Source organism: Convolutriloba macropyga, chromosome 6, assembly GCF_964194025.1.
Source record: "Convolutriloba macropyga chromosome 6, txConMacr16.3, whole genome shotgun sequence".
Classification (NCBI taxonomy): Eukaryota; Metazoa; Xenacoelomorpha; order Acoela; family Convolutidae; genus Convolutriloba; species Convolutriloba macropyga.
The window spans coordinates 50,802,960-50,830,829 of record NC_134473.1 but is presented as its reverse complement, the minus strand read 5'-3'; the positions used below and the strand labels follow the sequence as shown (position 1 = coordinate 50,830,829).

At 35.7% G+C, this 27,870-nt stretch overlaps 1 protein-coding gene across 1 annotated transcript in view; it reads right to left on the bottom strand.

Annotated features, from left to right (window-relative positions):
* Window positions 1–2,207: 2,207 nt before the first annotated feature.
* Window positions 2,208–27,870, bottom strand: part of LOC142341338 (uncharacterized) — a 165,901-nt gene continuing 140,238 nt past the window's right edge. Inside the window, exons 13-19 of the mRNA XM_075392265.1 lie at window positions 18,794–18,861; window positions 8,129–8,182; window positions 6,321–6,387; window positions 6,139–6,215; window positions 3,289–3,328; window positions 2,772–2,821; window positions 2,208–2,284 (exon numbers count right to left, since the gene is read on the bottom strand). Coding sequence (XP_075248380.1) covers window positions 2,208–2,284; window positions 2,772–2,821; window positions 3,289–3,328; window positions 6,139–6,215; window positions 6,321–6,387; window positions 8,129–8,182; window positions 18,794–18,861 — 433 coding nt within the window. The remainder of the gene's footprint in view (window positions 2,285–2,771; window positions 2,822–3,288; window positions 3,329–6,138; window positions 6,216–6,320; window positions 6,388–8,128; window positions 8,183–18,793; window positions 18,862–27,870) is intronic.

Sequence of the window (27,870 nt, the reverse complement as noted above, 5' to 3'; positions counted from 1 at the left end):
TGTATGTGTGAGTGTTTTTATGTGTACGTATATGAACTGAGTTTTGCATCTCTCTGCAATTGTGTTTGGCTGCGAGTGTATGTGTGTGCGTGTATGTGGGTACGTATGCGTGTGTGTATGTGAGTGTGTATGTGTGTGTGTTTGTGTAATTGTGGTTATGTTTTTGTGTGATTGTGCGTGTGTGGTGTTTGCGTGTATGTGATATGTATAGTGCAAGACTGTGCACACACACACACACACACACACATATATATATATATATATATATATATATATATATATATATATATATATATATATATATGCACACACAATCTTGCCCCTAAACAATATATTTGGTCGTGTGTATATTGCACATCTGTGTTTTTGTGAAAATTGGTATCTGATATTGTATATGTGTGTATGTGTGTATTTGGGTATTTGTGTTTGAGTGTTTGTTTGCGTATTTGTGTGTTTTTGTGCATGTGTATACGTGTGTGTGTATGTATGTGGATAGGTGTAAGTGCTTACGTTTGTATGTGTCTATTTTTATTTGTATATGTGTATGCGTGATTATTTGTGATTGTGTGTGTGAGCGCGATCATGAGTGCGTGTGTGTGTGTGCATGTATGTGTTTTTGTGTAGATTTTTGTTTTGTTTGTGTGATTGTGTGTTTGTGCTTATGTTTGTGTATGTGTTTGTGTTTGTGTGTGAGTGTTTGTGTGTGTGTGAGCGCGCGCGTGTGTGTTTGTGTGTGTGTGTATTGGGGCGTGTGGATGTGTGTGTGAGAGAAAGAGAGTGTGTGTGCGTGTGTAGACTTGTCATATCGGGAATTTTTCAAAATTTGTATCCAATATTAACTTATAAAATATCATTTCAATTTCTGAGTAGCTAAATGTTATTGCGCAGTTATCCAATTTAAAATTAAACACCCTAGCTGAGGTTTCAAATTATTCAATATTTCCACATTAATGTGATTATTAACAAGGAGAATTTCCACATTAATATGATTATTCTCAATTGCTTTAGGCCTAAGAAATGACAATATTTTTTTCATCGGTTATATTTGCTCACCTCTCCCGGGTCGAGGTCTGGCGGTGAATTTTTGTGAGAAATGCGGTTGAAAAAAACAACTTTCACCGCGTATTTCTTACATCTTTTTGCGGTGAATGCGATGAATCGAGGTGAATTATTTATTTTCACCTCGTTCTCAGTATTCTTTAAAAAAAGAAGCTCCCCGAACCGGGATCGAACCTCTGACCTCCTGCATGCCTTCAACTTCTGATTCCACTTCGCCAACTCTCACGTACTGCTTCGAGATTTCTTCTGAATTTAAAACATACCCGGCAGATTGCCGGAAAATAGCCGCCGTTGATTCCAATAAGCATGATTGGGATTGAAATAACAGAAGATATTGAAAAAAAAAGAATTTTGTACAAAAACATTTTTTTAAGTCCGATTTATTTTGATGGCATTTCGTAGTTGAACATACTTCTGTTTCTTAGAGAGAGGCTACAGGGGCTACTATCAATAACAATAAGCATTAGAGATGGTAAATAAGACTTATAGGAACGACGTTCAAATAGCGGGCATCTAAATTTGGGCTTTATGGGTTTATCCCGTTTCTATTTCTGACTTCAATTTTTATACTGACTCTGTTCATTTTGAATTGCTTTGCTGAGCAGCTGATGTTCAAATTCACTTTTAGCAGAATGAGAGAAGAGAGAAACTAGCCTAGAGAAGTCAAAAAGATTTCACACAAAATGTTGAAAAGGCGGCAAAATGAGGTAAAGCGAAACATTTTTTTATTCGACGAAAAAAAAAGGAGCGCTATAATAGCCGGCTGAGAAGATGAGGGCGGCTATTAATCATATTGAGTAAACGTTGGAAACCAAATGCGGTGATTTTTCGTAAGAAATGCGGTGAAGCATGATGAATTATTTTTTTTCATCGCATTCACCGCTTTCACCGCATTTCTGACGTTAATTTGCCACAAAAGTCGATGCGGTGAATTTTTGAAAGAATTGCGGTGAAATGCAGTGAAATATTTATTGACACCGCATTCACCGCATTCACCTTATTTCTTACAAAAATTTACCCAAAAACCTCGACCCAGGCTGTGATTAAATATAAAGAACTCATTAATTTCATTGTTTTTCAAGATTTGATCGTATATTATTTTCTGAGTAAGCACTAAACTGAAAAGTTTTCCCCTTTTAAATAGTGGATCAGATTGGAACTAATTGGACTAACGGAATCTCTGGGGCTGCTTGTTGTGGCGCAACAGAAGAACTGACACCAGCTGCTGAAATAGATAATTAACATATTTTCTTTGAAAATCTATTTTGACAACCATTTTCAAAAATATTCTAACGTAAGAAATATGGTTTGAACAACAGAAACTTTTCCTCTAAAAGATTAATAATTTGATCAGAATCAGCCGCTACACTTCATAAAAATCTTATGTCAATTTCAGTTCGGTTTAATGTAAATTTTTGTGCACTTTTTTCAATTAGCTAGAAAAAAAGAACATTAGATTTCCTTTGCTGCTTTGCTGTGTATGCACAAAACGCGTCATATAAATGTAGTGTAATCATGTCGAGTACTGAAATCAAGTATTTGACTGTTAGCTAATTGCCTGTTTAGGTTATGTCTACAAAAACTTCGTAATTTTTTTTCAGTTATTTGAGCTTCTTTTAGAATGTAAGGCTGCGCTGCCGTTAAAATTTTTCTATAGGCAAAAGTAGTATAAAGAGAACTAAGTTATAGATTTCTTAAGCTGGGTGGGTTACCTTGGCTGCTCTCACTACTGGAGAAGTTGAGTCCTTTCGCAGATGGTGCGCTAAATAATAAACAATTCAACAAACAAACTAACATAACAGTCTAACCTCGGGCGAATTGCTCTCAAACGATCAGTGAGCGGTTGGCTTCGTCAGTAGCTAGCTACGCTTTAGGGGCGTGGGTTTAGCGCAGCAGGGGATGGGGATGCTAAGAGAACTTATTGCCCTCCAAGCATTCACTGTTTACCCGTTTTTGAGGACAAAAAGTTCTTGACGTTTTTAAGGGTCAGACGGAAAGTCAGTCGAGCGAAAATTCGCAAAAAAAAACAGGAATAAAATAAATGCTGCAAAATTCGTTTAGGAGAAATTAATCATGAAGTCAATGCATGAAAAATTTGCTTCAGCTGGCACTCGGGATATTTGAAAAATTACAGCTTTCCTAATGATGAAATGCCTTTCGAGTAAATTTTTAAGCAGCAATATTCTATGCATGACTTTTCTAACACAAAAAAAGCATAATAACACTTACGTCGAGAAGTGTTGTTGTTGCTGCATCGATGCTGCACTTCCTGAAATAATTGTACATTGACGTATAATTTAGATTAATAAGTTTTCCTTCATTGTTCCGACCCCCACTTTAGTGGGGAGGAGGAAGGAACTATATACTCAATTGGGTTTTTTTTGTTCAGCCAATTTTGTCCGATCGATATATTCAATGTAGAGAGCTGTGAGTGGTGTCAATAAAAAGCACGTGCATCCTAGAATATGGAATTCAACACACTTCTTCGAATTTAATTTTTTACAAGGAGTTATCAGACCAGAGGTTTAAAGTTTTGTGAATATTCGACAGTTTTTATTCACATTTTCAGATATTTTTGCTAGAATTTAGCACAATTTTGCTAAGATTATTTAACAAATTTAAAAAATTTTTAACGTTTGAGTATTATTCTTACGAATAGAGGTAGAAGAGCGTTGCTGAATTGTTTGATTGAAGTCTTTTGGCTGAAATTTTGGAAAAAGTTTTCAAGAGTCAGACTTGTTTCATCAAAAATTGCACAAAATAGCTTTTTTGTCAACTTTGTTTAAGTTTGTAAATGATGGACACCTAGAAACCTCTAACACAATCTCCTTAACTCCAAAAGAGAGCTAGTTGAAATTCGGTGCTCAAAAGAAGCCTTCATGAATTGAAATTTGCCGTTTATTTCAAATTTAATTTATTATAGAAAATTATAGACAATTATACAAAATGAATCCTTGTTTTTTTTTAGTATTCGAAGTATTTCACTCAACAAATGATCTAATAGGCAAGCATTTGGAACATTTGTTTCTTTGTTGGGCGCGCCGCTAAACCAAGGATAAGTTTGTTATTATCATGGATTCATACAGTCATAAATTTTTTTAAGTTTTAATTTGCTGCTGCCATATTCTCAAAATGTTTTGTTTTTCATTGATAATTCCCGACAATTTTTTTCACAGCTTCATTAATAACCACTCCCACTTATTTAAAAATTAGGGCAAATGTATGTTTTATTTTTACAGAGAACCTAATGGTTTTTTTGGCTTTGAAGAAGAGTTTTAGTAAACTTTAACGGAATTATTGAATTTGGCCTTCAGTTATTCTTGTTTTTGCAGTCTGGTTAATAAATCTAACAGTCAAAAATCCAAATGGCCTCCTCGGGAGGTGTATTTGAATCTGTACCGTGCATTCGGTTGTTACCTAAAATCTCTTACGTCCTTGAATGTATTTGATTTCAGGATATTTCAGTGGTTTTCGACATTTTTTTATAATATTTCTGTCAAATTTTAGCTTACTCTCGGTAAATACAAGTCAAACGTCGTTTTATAGAATACAAACTAGTTTTGTGGCCGTTTGTTTTAAAAGAACGTTTTCTTGGTTTTGGTACTACGAGTGTTCTTACGAGTTTTAGGTTTTTTGTGCATGATTGCCCATTTTTGCTGTTGTTTTGTTTCTTCCATATATTGTCAAATTGCATAACAATCTAACTGAACAAACCTTACAAAATTTAAAACTGATTTAACATACTGTTTTCATAACAAATGGTTTTGAGGGCATCGACACCGCTCTCTTGCAGAATTTGACATATTTTTTTTATTTTGCCCTGTTTGTTGTAAATTTTTGTTTAATGGGCAATAAATAATGGGCAAAAAAAGTTCTCGATGGCCAACAAGAGATATATAAATGAACTTCATAACTGATATCAGTATATAGCTAATGGTTCTATTGACTTTAAATACTTTCAAAAGTAATGGTATTTTTGATTTTGTCCCTTTGAGTTCTAGTTTGGGTTTTTATATTTGATACATTGTTCTATAATTTTCGTAACTTAGCCTCATTATTGAGAGATTTGTAAATGTTTTGTTGAACCAAATAACAATATTTTTTCTGGGTTAAACGTTTTGACTGATGTGTTCAGGGCTTAGACAATCTGTTTCAGATTATTTTTGTGATACTTTTCAATTTTTGCGGCTTTTTGCTGTTTTGCTGAGATAGCTGTTTTGAAAAAAATACTTTACAAAATTCAAAAGAGACGCAAATGAAGATAAAAATTTTTCGCGGTTAATTTTTTATAAATTTAATTGCTTCAACACTGTTGTTTTGTAACGTTGTTTGTGGAATTTTTCAGTTTAACTTGTATTTAATGTTACTTTATAGTCTTGTGATTTAATCACACTAAAAGCAGGCGGAAATATTTTTTTTAAAGACGTTGCAAAAATGTGCTCTCGTTGTTGTAGGTTCTTGTCTTCTTTTCACAATATCATTTTCTTTTCACAGATTCTCTGGTCATTTGAAAAAAAATTGCAATCAAAGATTTTTTTTTGTTTCTAGTGAACAGCCTAATGTGTAATTGGCTATAACACCCTTTTCGTGCAATTTTTTTTGCGAAACTTCTTTTTTTGACTTTTATTGTCGCTTTTGGTTGTTTGTTGAACGCTATGCTTATATATTAATTTGGCAGACATTTAAGTGAAAAATGTAGATGAGCGGGGTTGGAATTTTATGTGCGACGCACATTACCGAGCCACCTTGTTGATAATAGTATCGTTGTAGCGTTTGACATATAATATGAAAAATTTGAACGCTATTCAAAATAATCGCCTAACGTCCTAACTGCAACTGCTGAAATATATCTGAACAAATTTCTTGACTTATAATTTACCTTAATGGAAGTTACAACTTTTAGGACAAACAAAGCTGGTTTATGCCAGCCTAATTTTTCTTAAACGTTTGTGTCATTTCCTGCATTTGCGTAATCAAAATTTGCTAAAAATGATATAATTCTGTAAAATAGCAATTCATTACTTTCATACGACTGGCAGACAAATTACCGAAGAATTATTGCGTTACTTGTGCACTCACCTCTTCCGACACCACCCATGGCCCCCTGGTCACTAGTGTAATGAGATCCCTCTGTTGAAGACAAAGAAGACAACATGCTGCAACAAATGAGATTTTTGCGCCGTAACAAAAACAGTAGATACGATGAAGTACAGTAATTGGGGTAGGGGGTGAAACAGAAAAGATCGATCATTGTTTCTTACTCTGGGTCTATTCTTTGGTTCAGATCATCTGAATATGCATCTACTCCAACTGAAGGTCTTGAAGGCTCTAAAAATGATACAGTTCTGCATGCATATCGTCGTGCAACTTACTCTCAAACAACTGGAGAGGTTGGCTTCTCAGTAGCTAGCTTTGACTTAGGGAGGCTAGATTAATCTTATGACGGTTGCGGTCAGCACGTGGGGTTGGGCTTTAGAGGCGGGGTAGTGGGACAGGGGCCAATTTGTGAGAACTACCCTTCAAACCCTGAATTTATATCTCTTAAACAGTATCGGTAAATCGCAAGCTTAAGAGACTAGTGAACCGTATAGCTATAAGAGCACTTAATGCCTTGCGGGTTGTACCTGTTTACACCGTTTTTGGGGAAAAAAATCAAACGGTCGGGAGAATGATCAAGTGAAAAATTGTCAGTGCAAAAAACTACAATGAAAAAATTAACAAAATTGATACAAAATTTGACGGACCAAAAAAATTGTTACATACTTCGTTTGAGAGCAGTGAAAAATATAACCGGCTAACATCGCACGACTTCCTCGCAAACGACAAGCGAGCAGCTGACATTGTCAGTAGCTAGCTACGTTTAATTGAGGCTAGTTTTGTAGTTTAATTCAAGAGGTGTAGGATGAGCGCGGCGGGGGCTGGGGCCCTTGCTACAGCCTTTTGTCTAATAAACCCTTCATAGCGAGATCTTAATGCCCTCCGGGCGTTACCTATTGATACCGTTTTTGAGGACGGAAAAGTCAAAAGGGTCAGACTAAAAATGTGTTCAACGAAAAAAATATTTAAAAAAGACCACAGGACTATTATAATTGCTACAAAGTTCATTTGAATCAATGAATTATGAATAGGATAGGGTTCTTTTATACGGACTATGGAACGAACTCACGTCATGAACGGAAACGGAAAAAAGGACAAAAACAAAGCCTAGGTTTAGAACTCGACTTATGAAAAAAAATTATAACTACAGTACCGGTGTCCAGTAATAACTGTAAATACACGGATCAGCACTTAGTTTATTGTCAAGGTAAGATATTTTCATGGGTTCAGTTAAGTTGTTTTCGTAGCAAATAAAATTTGAGCATAGTCTTTTCATAAACTTGAGCTTGAGTCGAGCATGGTTTTCCATGGGTCGACGAATTGATGATTTGGGACAAATAATAGTTCTTTCTGAGGAGCAACATCAAACTACCATTGCAACCGGCAGTTCATATTAGAAAAAATCAAAACGTTGCCAAAAACTGCCAGAAAAACTAATTTCGTGATATAACTTAGTTTTTGCAAGCAAGCAATATTGAAATTCATTTGGTTAAATGCAACCAATTAGTATTTCTAACCATCATCCTGTCATTAGCGATTAATTTAGTGGGCAGTAATTGGGTTGTTTTGATTACAAAATTCTTAAATGTCATACTCGTTGATTACGTTATAAGCACTTGCTAACTTTCAAAGCACATGTAAAATTTTTGGGTCCGGCGTGAAAATTTGGTTCGAGCTGAAATCTGTCCATCAAACTTAGGTCGCACTAAAGTCAAGCAGCAAAGCTTCGGTCGAGCGTAAGTGCAGCATCAATAATTTGGGTCCAGCTGAAGTCGAGGTGAACACTTAAGTCGAGCTAAAGTGTTTTCATAGACTGTTTCAGTGGAGTGTGGTCCTTTTGATGAGTCGAGGTCTTTTCATAAACCTGGCAAGTCTGGACTAAGTGGTCTGTATTCGTGATTCAATTTTCAACAAAGATCAACCTGGTTATTTTTTATGATGATCACTTTTAGCCGAAGTTCAGATATCTTACCGTTTGAGGCTGGCTGACCGGATCCAACCATTAGACTCGCCAAATGGCCAGGAACTAAACACAAGTGCATATCACTCATGAGTTCAAATTTGTGGATTCACAATCAAACTTTTATAGAAAACAACTTTAATTAAATTTTTAAGAATATTTTTTGAAGTTTGCGCACTGATATTTTTTCGTTGACTTACCACATCTAAAGCATGTTTCATCAGTTTCATTCTTCTCATTTTAAGAAAACAAATATAATGACACATAGGCTGAAGATAAATCAAACAAAACTGGTATTTGGCTCAAAAGTTTGCCCGATTAATCTCTTTGACCTCCGTTGGGAATTAAGACAAGCAAAAGCATCTCGCTTCACACCGTGCATTCACATCTCCAAAACAGTTTCGGTGAATCACATACTTAGAGGCTAGTGATCTGAAAGGTTCTAAGAGAACTTAATGCCCTCCGGGCGATGCCTGTTTCTTCCCATCTTTGCGGTTAAAAGTCAAAGATATCAGAGAAAAAATTAGTTAAGCAAAAAAAAATTAAAAATTACCACATGATTCATATAATTGGTGAGAACTTCAATTGATAGCAACTAATTATATTAGTCAAATTACGTTAGATTGGTTAGATTAAAAAAATAAAGATTTGGAGGCACGTACATTACGGACGTCGTAAAAATATGACGTATGTAATAAAAAAAAACGAGAAGGAGAACATAATAGAAAAATAGATTGGTTGCTATTTAATTTTGTCAAGGCGTAATTTTTAATTGGCTTATTTCTATATTAGCAATACATATCAAGTATCATTATAATAAAAAATACCCGGCAGGTTTCCGGAAAAAAACCGCCACGTATTTTTATGACACTGATCTGGAACAAAACAACAAAAAACATAGCTGGAAGACTCCAAATTTGACTCGAAGTCAAAATACCCTCATGCCCTTAGACAATAGTTCACCAAACGGAACGAAACTTTAACTGATTAGTATAAAAACTTTTCAAAAAATAACAGGGGAGAAACAAGACAAAAACCAAATCTGAAAACAATTTTCTTATATTTCATGACAATTGTTAATTAAAAACAGCTATTTGAACAGCTATTGGCAATGTAATTACCCGTCTATCCGTCATACAAAAAGCAAAAACCAATGATTTTAAAAACAACGCGAACTTTACCCACAGTGAAACCCGAAAAAAAGGACAGATAAAGGCATCTATCAAATTATATTGATTTTTAAAATATATTTTCCTAAACCGTTCGAAAAACCTCTTTGATATTCCTTCGGCTCCATAAATGACCCCCCGACTCAGCAGAGACATACTAAGCAACAAATTAAAAGGCCAAATTCAAAAATCTAGGAAACTAGTTAACATTTTTTGCATTTATTTCATTGAAATTGACCTGTATCAAAATCATTTTGGACGTTTATTTGGCAACACCAAAGAAATAACCAGCATTAAAAGTTGCACCCATACAACTCATGCGTTATGCATACAAACAAAAGAGACATGCAAAAAAAGTAAAAATGGACCGAAATTTGGCCAGAAATTGATTAATTTCACTCGATTTCAGTTATCAGAAGCAACTCAAACTTAACTGTATTCAAAACATCAGCTCACCAAAGCCACTGAAAAAAAACTACTGAAACAAATAAAATAACAAAAGCTATGAAATTTGATGGAAAGTACAAAATGATTTAGAAAAAGCAGCAAAAAAGGCGAATGATAGAAATAAGTTAAAATAGCTTCATTGAGTTTTATTTTTTGTTAAAATGGCGACACCGCTTCCAAAATCTTTAGGTTTCAGTGGCACTTAAAGGACTTAAAAAACGAACAGAAGGTCGCCATAACTTCTTTTCGAGTGGTTGAAAAAACAAGTGTTACAAAACTAGTTAATCTTTAGTGGGTGTATGTCCATTGGATATAGTAGTGAGAAATTTTCCGGAAAAATAATAAGGACACATATCGGAATCAATTTCATTAAAAATCAGAAATCTAACTAATTTGAAGATTACAAAAACCTCTAAAATGGTGTCAATCAGGACAAAAACAAAAATATTCCAAAACCGTACTCAAATACTTATTTTCATTTCAGACAGTCAAACATGCTTACAAACGTACAAACACTAGCAAAGAAAATCGAGACAAAAACCATTGGAAGAAATAATCAGAGTTGAAACTAAAAAACAGCTTCAACAAGGCCGCATCTGATCAAACATTATTGCACAATTAGCGCGAAATTTTTCTTTTTCGTTCTGAAGAACTTGCATGAACAAACAACACTCCAAATTCAGATTCAGCTTTTGTTTTTTTCAACGGATTGACCGAAACACTTCTTCTGTCACGTGTGGCAACTTTTTTTCATTTTATTCCAAAATCGAGTAGCTGAATTAGCTCACTTAGACAGAGCCAAACCCTCAATAAACAATTGACACTACTAATTAACTGTACTAAACATAACCGACTAACGTCGAGTGAACTGCTCTCAAACGACTGGCGATTGGTTAGCTTCGACAGTAGTCGGCCACGGTTTAGTGAGGCTAGCTTTAGCTAAATTCAATTCCGCTACTTTTTGTTTACTAGCCTCGTCAGTAAATAAATGCATAAAACAGTGATACTTTTTTTTAAAATTCCAAAACATTAAAAAGTTATTTAAAAAAGCTTCCATATTTTGCAGTAAAAATTTTCCAAACTATTTTTTGTCTCTGGAGTTGTGTCAACTAACCCATCTGCGAAACTTGAAAAGCTTCGTTGGCCAGTAATGATAGTTAAACTCAGAAAAGGACAAAAAATATTCAAAATTTTGAAAATAATCGCAAATTTTAACAAAAACTTGCTAAAACTCAAGTTATTAAAATCTTAAAAACCATTTCATTGTCTCGAGAATATAATAATTTTCCGAAAATTTAAAAATTTGAATTATATTAAAAATTGCCAACGCTAGAGCCATAAAATATCGATAACCAATCCCCTTACTCCAGAAACTATGCATAAATTTATCATCATCATTTGGAGGAGGTCCCTAGGACATTGGTGTTGGAAAAATTCAAAAATTTTCAAAAAAAATGAAAAAATTGCAAATATTTTTAGAGAAGGCTGATATTAAAATCTTGAAAAACATTTCATTACATCTAGAAGCTATGCAGTAAACTATATGCAAACCCTAGGGGAGCTTGTGTGGCCCTTGTGACTGGAGAAACCTAAAAAAAAGATAAAAAAAATTCAAAATTCTTGAAAAGAAAAATCGCAGTTGCCAAAATTTGTGACAATAAAAGTTGAAAATTAATTAATGGTTAAAAAACATTTCTCACTAACTTATTATCAAACCCTAACGGAGGATGAAAAACTGTTTTCTGTTAGGCTGAAAAACCTGAATAATGAAAATAAATGTAAGAAAAAATAAAAAAAAAATTGCAATTTTTTTGAATGCTAATTTTTGTTGTGTTGAAATCTTGAAAAACATTTCTTTGCGTTTAGAACTATACAGTAACCTATTGTCAAACCTTTGATGAGGTTCCTTGGCTCTTAAGACTGGAGAAACCAAAAAACCGACAAAAAATTACAAATAACTTCAAAAAAATGCAACTTTTTACAACAAAATCCTAAGAATTGTCATATTAAAAAAGAAAGCTATTCCTTGGCAAATAACATTTTTTGGACTTATTATTGGACTTATTATTGGACCCTTAAGCAAAATTCGTGATGTTGAAATGTTGAAACCATTCCTCTACCATTAGAAACTATGAAGTAAAGTATTATAAGACCGTAGAGGAGGTTCCTTGACACCTAGGGCTAAAAGAACTTGAAAAACGAAAAAAAAATTCAAAAAGCATGAAAAAATTGTGAAAATTAGGATAAAATTGAGTGTTTTTAGCAATCGGTTGTTTGTCAGTAGCCCTTCCCCAGAGGGGGGTGGGCATCACAAGGGGTAGGGGGCAACAGCACGGTGGGGGGAGGGGTTGTGGTAATAGCTAGGGGGCCAACAGTGGGGGTGTCTTCAAGCTCTGAGAAACACCCTTCACAACATAAGTATAAGTCTCTAAAACAGTTTGAGCTGAAAGGCTCTAAAAGCACTTAATGCCCGCCGGGCGCCACCAGTTTATCCCGTTTTTGAGGACAATCAGTCAAAAGCGTCAAGCAAAAAATCGCACAGAAAAAAGACCAACAGGACTAAAATAATTGCTACAAATTTCGTTTGAGAGCAATTAATCATTTTCACAATTATGACAAAGGGCAAATCAGAGGAAAAAACCAAAAACAAACATCTGCAAAAATATCTAATTAAAACCTCATGACAAGTTGCGAATCCGAAGCAACGATTGCAAAACGACCACTCTCAATTCAAAGTTTCTTTCCAATAAAAAATCACTTTTTGATATTCTAAAACAAAAACAACTGAAACGGTCCACGCTGACAAAACTGAGGAAATAAAGAAAAACAGAAAAAACAAAAAATGTTTGAAACTCCTTTTAAAATATGAAATGTTACTCCTTGACAATAATTCACGAAAATTTGAATCATTCTATCGCTTATTCACTGATCTACCCAATGTTTGTTGCTATTAGAGAATCACTAAGCATCAGTCAATCATAACCGACTAACGTCGGAAGAATTGCTCTCGAATAACTAGTGGGAGCTCTAATCAATTGCAGCCTGCTGCAGTGGGGGGGGGGGGGGGGGGTATCTTGAATAGGACTAGGACTAAGAAATTACCTAGGGGCATCAAATAACCTCTTTAGGGGTTAATGTATACACTGTTAAGATTTAAAGTGAAAAAATGGCTTCATTTTAGGTGCAATTCTTATTGGATTTTCAGTATTAAGTTGCCGCCAATTGAGCTCAGCTGCTTGAAATTGTGAATGAGAGAGAACTTTAGATCACGCAAAACGCAGAAAGTCTAGGACCTAAATATAACTTGAAAAGTAAGAAAACGATCAAACAAAAATTTTGCATAAAAAGGACGTTTTTATTAGTTGCTTCTCCTTGAAAGCAATTAAAAAGCCAATCAGTGATACACCGAAAAGTAATAACAAACTCATATAATTGGTTTCGCTGCCATGTATAACTTGAAGAATCAACTAACAGTATCAATAGCTATAAAGTAGCCCCAGATTAACAAAAATTGAGCAAGAAAAGTTATTCCGAGAAGCTTCAACGATGCAAAACACTTGAAAAAGATATTGACCAAAGTTTAATGAAAACTATGCAGATCCTTTACCAAACAAAACTGAAACCTAAAATCTATCAAATTAAAGGATCAGCTAAATCAATAAAACTAAATTCAACCGAAAATAAAAACCAGATGCTATTAAAAAGGAAAGTAGATTACAAAAACTTCTAAAAAACGTACGTCAGGTCAAAATGGCAAAAAAATCACAATTACGTCTAAAAGGCGAGAATTTCTGTTAGATGGTCACAAATTTTTTTACGGGCACTAATGCAAGTTCAAATAATTGAAACGAACACCTGTATTCAATAAAAAGCATTTAAAAATTCCTCGAAGAAGCCGCAAGGGACCAAAATTCAAAAGCCTAAAAATAACCGACTAACGTCGGGCGAATTGCTCTCAAACGACCGGCGATCGGTTGGCTTCGTCAACAGCTAGCCAAGATTAAGTGACCTCAGGGCACTACCCCTTTATCCCGGTTCTGAAGACGAAAATCAATTGGGTCAGACGAAAAATTGCATAAAAGACAAACAGGATTAATATATTTGCTACAATTTGCTTTTGAGAGCAATTAACAATGGTTTCCCAAAAAGTGCCTGTTAGACCATTTATGATAAAAAATATTTCAACTATACTTCATTGATAATGAGGATCAGAGATGAAATTACGCTACATAACAGCAGCTGAAGTGCGGCATCAAGAAAGAGAGAGAGAGAGAGAGAGAGAGAGAGAGAGAGAGAGAGAGAGGGGGTGAGTGAGAGAGAGATAAAACGTGAACGAGAAAGAGAAGGAAAGGAACCCAAACCGAAAGAGAGAGAGAGACGGGAATATCTTCCATGAATGGATTCAACACTGCAACTTCTAGTTTTTTTAACCTTGTAATTAAATAAATCAATTAAAAAATAACTGAAAAAGGAAAAATTAAAAAACTTTTCAACTTCGTAATAAAAAGAATTCAAAACCATTTTTTGTCTCGAAAGTTCTGTCAAGTAACTCATATGCCAGACTTGAAAAAGTTTGTCGGCCAGTAATGGTCGTTAAACTCAGAAAAAAAGGACAAAAAATATTTAAAAATATTGGAAAAATTTGCCAATTTTCAGAAAATTTTTCAGGAATTCAAGACAATAATATCTTAAGAAGCAATTCATGGTGGCAAGAGATTTTCCGTAATCCCTGTTTCAAGTCTGAAATAGTTTCACAGGCTCGTAAAGATCCATACAATTTGAACAAAAATTTTCCAAAAAATTGAAAAGTTTAATTTTTATCGAAAAATAATACTAAAACTGCAGTCATAAAAAACTTTGATCAGCATTCCATTATCTCTAGAATAAATGCAGCGGCTCATTATCAAACCATGGAGGTCCCAGGTCCTCTGCTGCCGGAAAAAAATCAAAAACATGAAAAAATTGCAAATATTTTAAAAAATTGCTTAAAATTGTGATATTAAAATCTTGAACATTCCATTACATCAATAAACTTTGCAGTAATATATTATCAAACCCCAGAAGAAGTTCCGTGGCCGTTGAGGCTAGATAAACAAAAAAAATTGACAATATTAAAAAATTTTTAAAAGAATTCAAGTTTCTTAAAAATTGCTAAATTTGTAATTTTAAAAAGTTGAAAATTAATCCATGACATACAAAAAGTTTCCAGTTACCTATTATCAAGCCCTAACGGAGATTTTTTTGACCCTTGAGGCTCAAAGAATCTGAATAATGACAGTGATGTCAAAAAATTTTTAAAAAAATTGGCAAAAAATATCAAAAAGATGGCAAAATTCGTGACGTTAAAATCTTGCTAGACATTTAATTTAATCTAGAAATTATTCAGTAAACCACTTCCAAACCCTAGAGGAGGTTCCGTGGCTCTTGAGGCTGAAAAATGCGAATAGAATACAAAATTATTTTAAAAAAACTTGAAAACAAAGCAAGTTTTATCAAAAAATTGCTAATATTTGTCACCTTAAAAAGTATAAAAGCTATTCCATGGCCATTAAGAAATTGTCAGTAATTTATTATCAAACCCCTTAGCATGTTTTCTGGCCCCTGAATAAGTAAAAAAAATGTCAAAAATTTGAAAAAAATTGCACGTTTTGTCAAAAAAATTGCTAAATATCGTTATGTTAAAATGTTGCAACCATTCAATTACAACTAGAAAGAATGAGTGACATATTATCGAGTCCTAGAGGAGGTTTTTTGACACCTAGGGCTGATAAAAATCAAATATTGTGAAACATTTTCAAAAAGCTTGAAAAAAATTGCACAATTAAAAATTTGCGTTTTTAGCAAGCGGTTGTTTGTCAGTAGCTAGCCACGGGAGGGAGGGGGGAGGGGTCATCGGGGGTTGATTGGGTGGCATCACTGGAGTGGGGGGGCATTAGCGCGGTAGATGGGATGGGGCAATAGGGGGGTCAACAGTGGGGGTGTCTTCAACCTCTAAGAACCGCCCTTCACACCATAAGTATAAGTATAAGTCGCCAAAACAATTTGAGCTGAAACAGAGCTGAAAGGCTCTAAGAGCACTTAATGCCCACTGGGTGCTACCTGTTTATCCCGTTTTTCAGGAAGAAAAGTCTTGTAAAATCGTCAGACGAAAAATCGGTCAAGCGAAAAATCGCATAAAAAAAGACCGACAGGACTAATATAATTGCTACAAACTTCGTTTGAGAGCAATTAAAAATAATTACACCTTCCCTCGTTCTCCTAGAGACAAATGACTGAAAAACAAGCAGTCCACCATTTTTCTGCTTTTGAATCCTGCTCAGCTGACAGACCTAAACATTTGTTTTCCCGTGCGTCAATTGACTACGTCTAAAACTATTCTAATCTAGAAGTCACAGATTAAAACATAGCCGGAAGACGCCGTTGCCGACTCGAAGTCATTTTTTTCTGACGATCTAACCAACCATTTACTAAATTAACAAAACCATTTACTTCAATACGCGATTCAATTCGAAAAAAAAATGGAAAACATAACCGACTAACGTCCGGCGAATTGCTCTCAAACGACAAGCGGGTGGTTGTCAGCACCTAGCCACTGTTTAGTGAGGTTAGTTTTTGCTTGATTGAAGAGGCGTGAGGCTAGGGTAATAGACGATATTATCACGCCACATAACAGCCGCTGAAGTCAACAAAAGAGTTAAGGAGAGAGAGAGAGAGAGAGAGAGAGAGTGCGAGGTAAAACGTGAGCGAGAAAGAGAAGGAAAGAAACGCCAACCATCACACACACAGAGAGAAAGAGAGAGAGCTAGAAATTTTTTCCACGAGATTCTAGCCTTGTTAGTAACTAAATCATATAAAAAACTGAAAGTGCAAAATTCAGAAGAAAACTTTCCACATTTCGCAGTGACGAAAATGTTCAAAGAACATTTTTTGCCTCTGGAGTTTTGTCATGTAACCCATCTGCAAGACTTAAAAAGCTTCGTTGGCCAGTATTAATCGTTAAACTCAAAAAAGCACTCAAAAACTGCAAATAAAATGATAAAAATTTCAAAAAAAAAATTGAAAAAATCGTAAGTTTTATTAAAAAATCGATAAAATTTGTGATATTAAAGGTTCAAAACTATTCTATCGCAATAAAAAGTGTTCAGTAACCTATTATCAAAGCCTATACGAGGTTTCTTGGGGCTGGAAGAACTTAGATAATGACAAATTTTGAAAAATTTGAAAAAAAAATTCAAGTTTTATCCAACAATTGCTTAAAATCGTGATATTCAAATGTTGAAAAACATTCTATTACCACTGGAAACTATGCCGCAACGTATTATCAAACCTTTCAGGAGGTTTTCTGAAACCTGAGGCTGAAAAATCTTGAATAATGAAAATATATGTCAAAAAATTTTAAAAATAAAGCAATTTTTGTCAAAAAAATGCTAAAATTCGTGATGTTTAAATCTTGAAAATGATGCCATTACTTCTAGAATTTACATAGTAACCTATTATTAAACCCTTGAGGAAGTTCCTTGGCTCTTGAGGCTGGATAAACCTAAAAAACGACAAAAACTTTCAAAAACATTGAAAAAATTGCAAAATTTATCAAAAAATGCAAAAAATTCGCAGTGTTGAAATGTTGAAACCATTCTATTACCACTAGAAACTATTCAATAACCTATTATCAAATCCTAGAGTGGATTCTTTGACACCTAGGGCTGCTAGAGCTGAAAAAACTTAAAAAACTGACAAACATTTTCAAAAATCTTGAAAAAAATTGTGAAAATTAGTATAAATTTGCGTTTTTAGCTAGCGGTTGTTCGTCAGTAGCTAGCCACGGGTGGGGGGGGGAGAGGGTGCACGGTGTTGCCGATGGGGTTGGCGACAGTCGGGTGGGGGGTGGGGGGGCAACAGGGCGGTGGGGGGCAATAGTGGGGGGTCAGCAGTGGGGGGTGGGGGGGGTGTCTTCAACCTCTAAGAACCGCCCTTCACACCAAAAGTATAAATATGAGTCTCCAAAACAGTTTGAGCTGAAACAGAGCTAAAAGGCTCTAAGAGCACTTAATGCCCGCTGGGCGCTACCTGTTTATCCCGTTTTTGAGGACGAAAAGTCAAAAGCGTCAGACGAAAAATTGGTCAAGCGAAAAATCGCATAAAAAAAAAGACCGACAGGACTAATATAATTGCTACAAACTTCGTTTGAGAGCAATTAACAAATTAGCTGGGAAAATGAGATAGGAAGTTTCAACTATTGTTCTCAACACACCTTAAGAAACAGTTTCTGTTTGTTCAGTTTGTTCATTTGCACCACCCGACAGTCAGGTTCACTGGAAAACGCTTAAAAGATGAAAAAATGAAATCATTAAAAACTGCGTAATGGTTCAATTCTTAAACAAAAATTTGGACTCTCAAACCTCGAAGCTAGATCAAAACTAGACGTCAAAAACTAGGCAGAAAAATAGAAAAAAAAATTAATCAAAATGAAACTTCAAACATGGCGAGTTGTTGGCATCATCAGAAGCTGCAGTTTAGGGAGGTAAGCTATAGCTTAATTGAAGCGGGCACAACCGGTTGAACAAAGCAAGGGGGCTGAGCGATGTGGGGGTACAGTGGGGGCAGCAGGGGCGCCCAGCGTGTGGCGGAGGGGTGGGGCGTGGGGGAAGTGGTGGGAGGACGGTTGAAGGGGGTGAAGTGGGTAAACAGGTTCGGTGAATTGCAGAGACTATTCAGCCTTAAGGCTCAAAGAAAACTTAATGCCCTCTGGGTGCTACATTTTTATCCCCATTTTTACGTGAATAACCATCGTTATATGAATCTGCTCGAAGCCACAGAGAACTCAGGGAGTTTATCGAGATGCTTAGTTTATGGTTAGTTAAGCCAATATTCCGAAGCATGAGTTCGTTAACCCTGCACCGATAGTGCCAAAAGCTTATACTTCTGGCTATGTATATAGGAACTTTAACTCAGCATTTTAACTCATAAGACTGCAAGAGTCTCTATACATACTGGAATAAGTGAGGCGTACCATGAAAAAAGTGTTGCTCTTCAATTAATTGCCAAAGTTGCAAAATGTTACCTGCTCTTGATTGACCCATGAACCCTCCACCTCCTGCACTTGACCCCGAAGACAGCCCCAGTCCACCGCTAAATCACAATTACTATTTATAAAAATTATTTTGCATATAGAGGTTTTATGGTAGTATGATATTTTTGGTGCCACTTTTTTCTCCTTTTTAATTCAACCCCCAATGCATGAGTGCCAGCATCAACAAACTCCGCAATTTAGTGTCCACAACGATAGAAAAAATTATCCAATTTTCCACTAATGCCGACCAATTACGGTGAACAAAATAAAGTATCTCTATGTACCTAAAAGGAGATTATTTGCAGAGCATTAAAAACAGATCGCATAGAATTCTCGGCGCTTTCTGCCGCCCCCTTCCTATGTGTACACCGATTTTTCATATAGGAAGGGGGCAAACAGAAAGAGCCGCGAGTTCAAAACATTATCTAAAAATTACACAGTACGCAGACTTTTTGACCGAAATCAATTTATTAAATTGCCCGAGTGAAAAAATAGCTAGATCAATCAAATCGGAATCAATCTAATGCTGGCAGCATTTTGTTCAGTTTTCTGGCAGAGCTTGAGGCCTGTAAATGTTTTACAGAAATACCATATCAAAATCTATTAAATTGACTTGTCTGTATTATGCGACGGTTAGTTTTTGTCTAATTGTCCAATACAAGTTATAGAGGCGTAACATATAAAGTTAAACAAGGTGTGCAAATTATTTAAATGGATATATGATCGCTAATTATCATCGAAAGCAAAACCAAATCATGTTTTTGAACGATACATACACTTCAGAGCTTTTATCGTAACAATCAACAGAATCTTCTTCTGAATTATCTGCATTTCCGTTTTCGTAATCAAATACAACTTTTCGTACAGGAAACATTATTAATTTATTAAGTTTAATGATTGCAATTATATGAAGAATGTGTGTGTAAAAATGAATAAATATGATTGAAAGAGATCAACAAACACATTACTAGCTAAGTTAAATGTATACAATCAACAAACAAGTACAATTAAGGTATTTTGAACTAAATAACAAACTTGTAAATTTTAAATTATGTCCCAATTGGGCCTAAAAAATACGGTTTCTATACAAAAACTCAGCAACTTAAAAAAGTTATCAAAAGCAATTTTGAAGAGTCGAAGGTCATTTGAAGGATATAAACTGTGAGCGAAGAGCGAAAAACAGGTCGCTAACTACTTTAATAGGGCTAAAATAACTCAGCAACTAAAAACATAACCGGCAGATAAACGCTTTTGACCTACCATGATTTCAAACAATGAAAGAAATAAGATTGACAGATCGACCTCCAGCTTTTGAATAGACCACTAGAGTTTTTGGGTTAGATTCGGAGTGTCATTTTTATTTGGAGAGACACATTTGCTCTCCAAGGAAATGTAGTTCCAAGGAGATCTCCCGAATCAGTGTATAAATAGCATCGGCTTTCAAAATATAATCGAAGTTTAAAATAGAATCGGTGTTTACATTAAAATTGGTCGGTGTATAAACAAAATTGTTGTCTAAAATACAATCGGCGTTTAAATCAGAATCGTTTTTTGTATAGAACCTGTAGTTGAAATACAATCGTACTTTAAAATAGAATCGGTGTATAAAATAGAATCGGTGTTTAGATAAAAACGGTGATTAAAAAACAATCGGTGTTCAATATTAAATCGGTGATTAGATAAAATCGGTTCTTAAAACACAATCGGTGTTGTAAACAGATGGAAGTTTTTCAAAAATATTATTTGACAATGAATCTCAAGACTCTAAGAGTCAAAAAATGGGGCATATAAGTTTGTCATTACTTAGATGCACACTATTGACCTTTAATTAGTAAATGTTCATAGAATTTAAAGTTCCATAAGTGAAATCAGAAGTCATTTCTTTGAGTAGATGATTCACACAATTAACTTGAAAGCAGAAATGACGTCACAAACACAAGTTTTAACTGCAAATCAGTAGAAGTCACAGAAGTTCTTGCAAAACTCAATTCTTATAATTCACGGTAGGACGGAACAAAAAACTGTTAGACGATAAAAAAAACTTCGGAACGCAATAATAGCCGCCTGGAATTGCTGAAGCGGCTATTAGCAATATCAACACTAAATTCTGTGAGTTGATAGACATTTGAACGATTTACATTGTGACTGAAAAAAACGGGATCTTTTAATAAAGGGTGAAGTAAGGCTACCTTTTAAGTTCTATAAGCAACCCTAATACATGGGAAAACATTCAAGCGTAAAAAGCGCCCACACTAGTGGTTCAAATTTCAGCAAACTTGACAGCGACTAGTACCAGCCTACAAAAATCAAAACAAAAAAGGATGAAATCGGACGTGTAGTTTTTGGGATAGCATTACTTAAAATTCAGTACGCAACATAGCCGGCCCTAATTTGATTCTTTCAAAATACTTTCATAAAAAAAATTTAACTACGGGTTCTAATTAGGTTCCAATAGCAGCTTTAATTGTTGCCATTCTAGCAATGTTATCATCTCCTCCATGAAGCTTCTGAATTCTGGCTAAAATGTAGCTCAAACAGCTCTCTTTCTCATCAACCATCCACACTAAGTCTCCTACTTTGATGTCCGCGCCTGATTCAGTTCCCCATTTTGCTCTGCGATGAAGTGATGGTAGATACTCGCTTATCCAACGCTTCCAAAGAGCTTTCAATTGCTCCCTGATGTGTCGGAACATTTTTTGATAAGAAACTTTGTTATCGCTAAGTAGAGAAATGGGCCATGACACGTTTCCTCCTCCAACAAGGAAATGGCTCGGAGTTATCGTATGAAATTCTTCAACACCACTACAAAGTGCTAAGGTCAACACCTGACACTAAGTGTTAGGGTCGATTATTGAGCAGTTGTTCCGCTATACAGAATACTGTTGAGCAGTAATCTGTAGAATCTTTGACCAACATCTATCTTTTTCCAAAGATTCTTTGACCAAAAAATTGAAAAATGCTCTTTCGCTCGATTTCAATAATGGCTCCCATGCGCCAACAAAATGTTGAGATGCCTGGTGTTTGAAAGTCCCCTGTATTGGTTTTGTGCCTAATTGCGCTGCATTTCAGAATGGTTCAGTTCTTTGAAGGCCGCCCCAATGCAAACGGCATTACATTATCTTCTATTCCAACTATTGGTAAATTTGATATCGTTGGCATTGATGTTTTGCTTCGCTTCAATTTACAGTGTAGAGATAACTAATCTCAGTGCGTTTCGCAAACCAATTAACCAAAGCTTTCTTTGAATTTCAGCTCAAATATGCCCAACTCCTTGGTGGTGGTTGTGCTTATGCTGAATTTCGAGATATAATTAAACTAAACGGATTCAGAGATTCAATTTTACTGTCGTTTTTGACAGAGTCTCTTTTTTTCATTGACAATTTTTCCTCTGTTTAATTTTCTCTCCGGACTAACTTCCATATTCGATTCTCCGCTTAATCAAGCAAATCAGGACTTATTTGCCTGTTACCATTTTTTTCATATCCAATTTTCTTAGAAGGACATTTCTCAATTTTCTGAAATTACTGAACTGTTTCCAGTTAATTTTTATTTCTGGTTTGATTTAGTGGCAAAAACTTCTTCTCTGTCGGGCAATACTTATTCTTGCTCCCAATGTTCTCTTTGTTAAATTCGTTCTTCAACCAATCGCGTCCGACTATGCAGACACTTTGCATCAATTCATTTAAGGAGAGAACTCTTGCTCACAGATCAGCTTGGATGTCAGCTCCAGGTATTTCTCCCCATTGATCAATTTTTGAACTGTGTAGGGTTTCTGCTACCCGAGTAGCAACAAACAAACAAACAAACATAGGCTGTTTTTCACTACTACGAAGCCATTGTAAAACAGAAGTTGAATCGCTCCTCAAAAAGGTAGACGCAAACAAATTTTTGAGTTCCTTTAAAATTGGATCTTTTGTCCGGTTCGATGTAAGTGCTGCCCTTAACACTAAATTTGGTTTATTATGGTGTTTCCTTGAAGACGCCCCCGTTTTTGGAACAATGAACTTTATTAATCGATTGCTGTTTGCTTTAGTGATTACAATGCCACTTACTGCACAAAAAGCATCTTCCAAAGCGTCTCCAATAAAGCTCAACTCTGTCACAAGACTCCTGGTTGTACCATCTTGGAACGGATAATTGTTCTGAGTCACTCCACTCTTGCATCCACTTGGCCGGTCCCACTTTCTTTTGACCTTGTCTACCAGATTCGCTTCCTTAACATCCTTCCTTGAATGACAAATGGTTCCATAAACCGCAGATGATTGAACACTTGTGACTCAATTTGCAAAAATATTTCACCAGTAGCTCCAGTTAGTGCAACACCTTTTTCTCAAAATCTGAACAAGATTTTAAATGAACTTCGCAAAAGATCGGGACTATTCATCACAACGTCATTCAGGCAGTATCATCAAAAATTTTTTTGTAGCACAGCCAACACTTCTTACTTGCTCTGGTTTTTTGGGATTTACAACTGGATGATGAGTCAGATACCAAATATCCTGACGTTCATGATCACCTTTTTGAAGCACGGAGATAAAGCCTTCTGATAAATCTCTATATATTGAATCACTATACTTCATATTTAAAGACTCATTTTTCGCTAATCTTCATTCGAGCAATCGTAGTTGTCCGACGGTTGAACAAACAACACAATCAATTTTCTGCTCTTTTCCAGTAAGAATATTGGAAATTGGAATTGTTCCGGTAGCTTTAATGTTGTCTTCTCTGGTTTTTCCAAAAAATTATTTTCAAATTGATCTGCTCTTTACTTGATATGTTGTGCCGTAGGACTCGATTTCCCACCACTTTCTAACATTTTTTAGCTCTTGATTCTCTTGGCTGTCGCTGCTTAGAAAACTGCTCTCTTGTCTTTCACTATTTGGCATTGGACCACTTAGCGTCCAGCCTAATGGAACTTTTATTTACTGGCCATGGACAGTTATTTCGACAATATTTGTTTTCTAAATGTTTTTTTAGGGAGCAAGCATCTTCACCAAGCATCATTTTTGCGTCTTTAAAGTCAATTTTGTTCCGTCTTATACACAATAAATGAGAATAACGTTTTCTCAGCTTAGTTACAACGTAAAACCAGGTTCCAACTACAAGATCTTTATAACTATTGGCTCTTATTTTTAAGACGCGGTGTCGAAAACAGCTTTAATTTCAAAAAAACTTCCGTTCTCAGCGTAGATGCGCAACGGTGCAATCTGGAGGAGGACTTTGACTGACCAAGCTGTCTCAGTTGCCAAGTTGACTTCACTTGTTTGTTCTGGTGAATGGATTAGCTCCCGTGTTACATTTTCTCTGTTGTGTAACATGCGATTTTGATTTCTTTCGCAGCCGTCTATTCTGCATTTGAGCTTCGTTTTGCAATCCCAAAGCTCGATTCTTTACTGTCAAGCAATTGAAACAAAGATCACCTTGTTTCACTACTTCTGAACGTTCTGTATAGAAAGGTTTTTTCGAAATTATCACATTTCCAATGCGGAATATCTCCGCCATCGAGAGGGCGTCTCTGAATTCTCGTCTCTCTCTATCGTTGACAAATTTTTTCGGTCAATTTTTACTTGATCTGAGGCTATTTTGTTTTCGTCTATACATTTTCTTTGAAAATTGCTTTGTTGCAGTAGTCTTCATTAGCACTTGATCCAAAGATTCGTCTTGTCATTTGCTCAATTCAATCAAATTTGGCAGCTTCAACCTATGCGACCGAGTTTTAATGTGTGCATACCATCTGCATTTTATGTCTGCCGGTAGTTTACTAACTATCATGTCTAGAATACTTGACGAAAACAAAGTGTTTTTGTAACCGAATTGTTGCAGAACGTTTCCAAAAATTTTCAGACTGTCAGCAAAAATCACACTTGCCCTATCGTACGGCCGTAATTGTAGATGGTTATCAATTTTAGTGAATTGTCTTCCTATTTTCAAGTGCGGCCGACCAAATTTGCGCCAAAGTGTTTTCCAAGCCGTGTCAAACATAACGCCCGAATAGCCCATACCAACCAGTGCTCTTCTTGCCGGCCCAGTTAAGATCCTTTTTAAATGCGTCAATTTTTTGTCGGCTGCTTTTGTACTGCCATCGACGGCCGACAAAAACATGCCAATCCATTCCGGCCAGCAAAGCGGATCGCCATCATATTCTCTCAACCAGGGCTTTGGTGAATTGCAATTATCTGCAGAACTTACTGGGTGCATATCATACTAATTAAAGCCGTGTTTTGGACTTGATTGTGAAGTGTCGGAAACCTCAAACTTACTATGCTGCCCTCGATTTGAGCTCACCGTTCCCGGAAGGTGTCTGACTGGAGCACAGCCAAACCTACAGTCTCTCCGAGAATTGCCTTGTGACGTAAATGAACCCAACCAAGTGTTACTGTATTTCCGCAGAGGTGCGGCTGCAAAATCTTTGGCAATTTGTTGATTGTCACCCTGTGCTTGAATAAGTTTTTTTTTCACCCAAATAGCTTTATCGTCTTTGCCGCTGATTTTACCCAAGAAGTATCCACCATCTGGTACAACTGGTTTTCTCGAGTTTGCAGGATGAATTTCGTCTTCTTCGTCGATATTAATTTCGAGTTTCAACATTTCGAGGTTCTTCTGTTCCTCCAGTTGTCTCAATTGATCTTCAGTCTCTTGAGCTTGTCCTTCCTGTTCGATTTTCAACTTCTGCATCTGATATCCAAGCTTCAGTTGCACTTGGTGGTTTCTTAGCTCGCTCCCCTTCTTTGAGTTTCGAATCTTCTTCCATTGAAACATCGAGCAGGGCATCTTTCGATTTTGACTTATTGGTTTGTGTCTCAGTTGCGCTGGTGATCTGAGTTGGCTCAATGTTTTGTCCAATGTTTCCTAATCGTCTCCATCCATTGATGATACGAAAAACACGTGATGCTTCTTAGGCAAGGCTTGCCGAATTTGCGGTCTCCGTAGTCTTTTTCCTCCCGTCCCACAAAGCCAGAAATTTTTCTTTTCAAAGAAAAATGTCTTTGCTTCTTTTGCAGATCTGCTTTGTGCTTTGATGAGAACCGTGTGTTGTAATGTTTCATCTCCTCAACTTTGATTTTGTCATGGGCATGATACTTACCAAGGTTAACGTTGATGCTTGCCGCTCTATTAACTTTAAACCAAATTGTTTTCTGAGTTCTGCTCTTCTCATTTGAAGATCAATAAGTTTTTTCTGTATTCCTTCTCCAATTTGCCAATGATATTCCACATCCTCCACCGTTTCAAATTCAGTTGACTGATCAGGCATACCACCTCTGCGGGCTCCAAAAGGACTTTGATGCTTTCTTCGGGACAACTTTCGAAGTTGTCAGGGTCGACGCACCAAATGTTTTGGCCTATCTTAGGTTATAAGCATAGAATTCAACAAATTTTAAAGGCCGCCAAGTCCACAGTATAAATTGTTTTCGCAATTTTGAACAAATAGAAAGGACTGAATTATGCGACGCATATTTCGTGTCTAATTGTCCAATACAAGATATAGAGGCGTAAAATATAAAGTTAAACAAGGCGTGAGTAATATTTAAATGGATATATGCTCATTAACCATCAACAAAAGCAAAACTAAATCATACTTTAAAGGGTACATAAACGTCAAACCTTTTATCGTACGAATCAAGAGAATCTTCTTCAAAATTGTATGCATTTCCGTTTTCTTAATCAAATACAACTTTTCGTACAGGAAACATTATTACATTAATAAGTTTAATGGTTGCAAATATATGAGGAAAGTGACTGTAAAAATGATCAAATATGGTTGAAACGGATCCAATAGCACTGTACTAGCTGAGTTTTTAGAATACAATCAAAAAAACAAGTACAAATAAGGAAGTTTGAACTAGAAAACATTTTTAAATTTTCAGCTATGTCCAAATTGGGGCTAAAATAAACGATTTTTTTGACAACAACTCGGCAACTAAAAATATAGCTGGAAGATTGCCGGAAAAAAGCCGCGATGAAAATTTTTGGCCTTCCATGATTTCAAACTATTAAAAAAATAATATTGACAGATCGACCTCCAGCTTTTGATTAGACAACTAGAGTTTTTGAGTTATATTCGGGCTGTCATTTTTATGAGACACATTTGCTCTTCAAGGAAAAATCCTAATGGAGTTTTTCAAAATTAATATTTGACAGTGAATCTCAGGACTCTAATAGTCAAAAAATGGGGCATATAAGTGTGGCACTACTTAGATGCCCACACACTTTAATTAGTAGAAGCTCATAGAACTTAAAGTTCCATTAGTGAAATCAGAAGTCATTTTTTTGAGTAGATGAGTCGCGCAATTGACCTAAAAACAGAAATGACGTCCCGAACACAAGTCTTAAATGCAAAGCAGTAGAAGTCACTGAAGTGATTGAAAAACTCAATTCTTATAAGCCAGGGTATGACGAAACGAAAATCTGTTAGACGATAAAAACAATTAGAAAAATCTAAGAGTTGAACTCTACTTGACAACGTCAATTTGTGTCTTATTTTTAGAAAAAGTCTACGCTTTAACTGTACCAACGGCGTAGAGTTACTCACCGAGGTTTTATGGGGAAATTTTGAGATATGCAGTAAACAGTGAATATCAGTGACAGCAAGAATCAGTAGTGAAGGCGGTGGAAAAGATGACTTTCTGAAAAAAACTTGTTAATTTTTTGTGATTCTGTAAGAATAGCTTTCGAATTTTCACTATTTAGTGGTTTTTTTAGTGTGAGAGTTAATTTTCACAGAATTCTAGCATTCAGTGCAAAAAAAAAAACAATTTTCACCAACATCCCTGAATCAAAATAAGATTTAAGATTGAATAAATCTATAAATCTAACAGAGCTGCGGTTGAATCAGGATGCTGCACTCGTTGATTGACCAGTGCTCCCCAATTTGTGGTCGCTTCTGAGGCTGAGAACAAAGAAATATGACTAAATTACACTCAATATAGTTATAGCGAAACATCGGTCAGAGCATCTTTCAATTTTGGCTGATTGGTTTGTGTCTCAGTTGCGCTGTTGATCTGAGTTGGCTCAATATTTTGTCCCCTTTTTCCTCTTCGTCTCCATTTACTGATGAAACGAGTATAAGT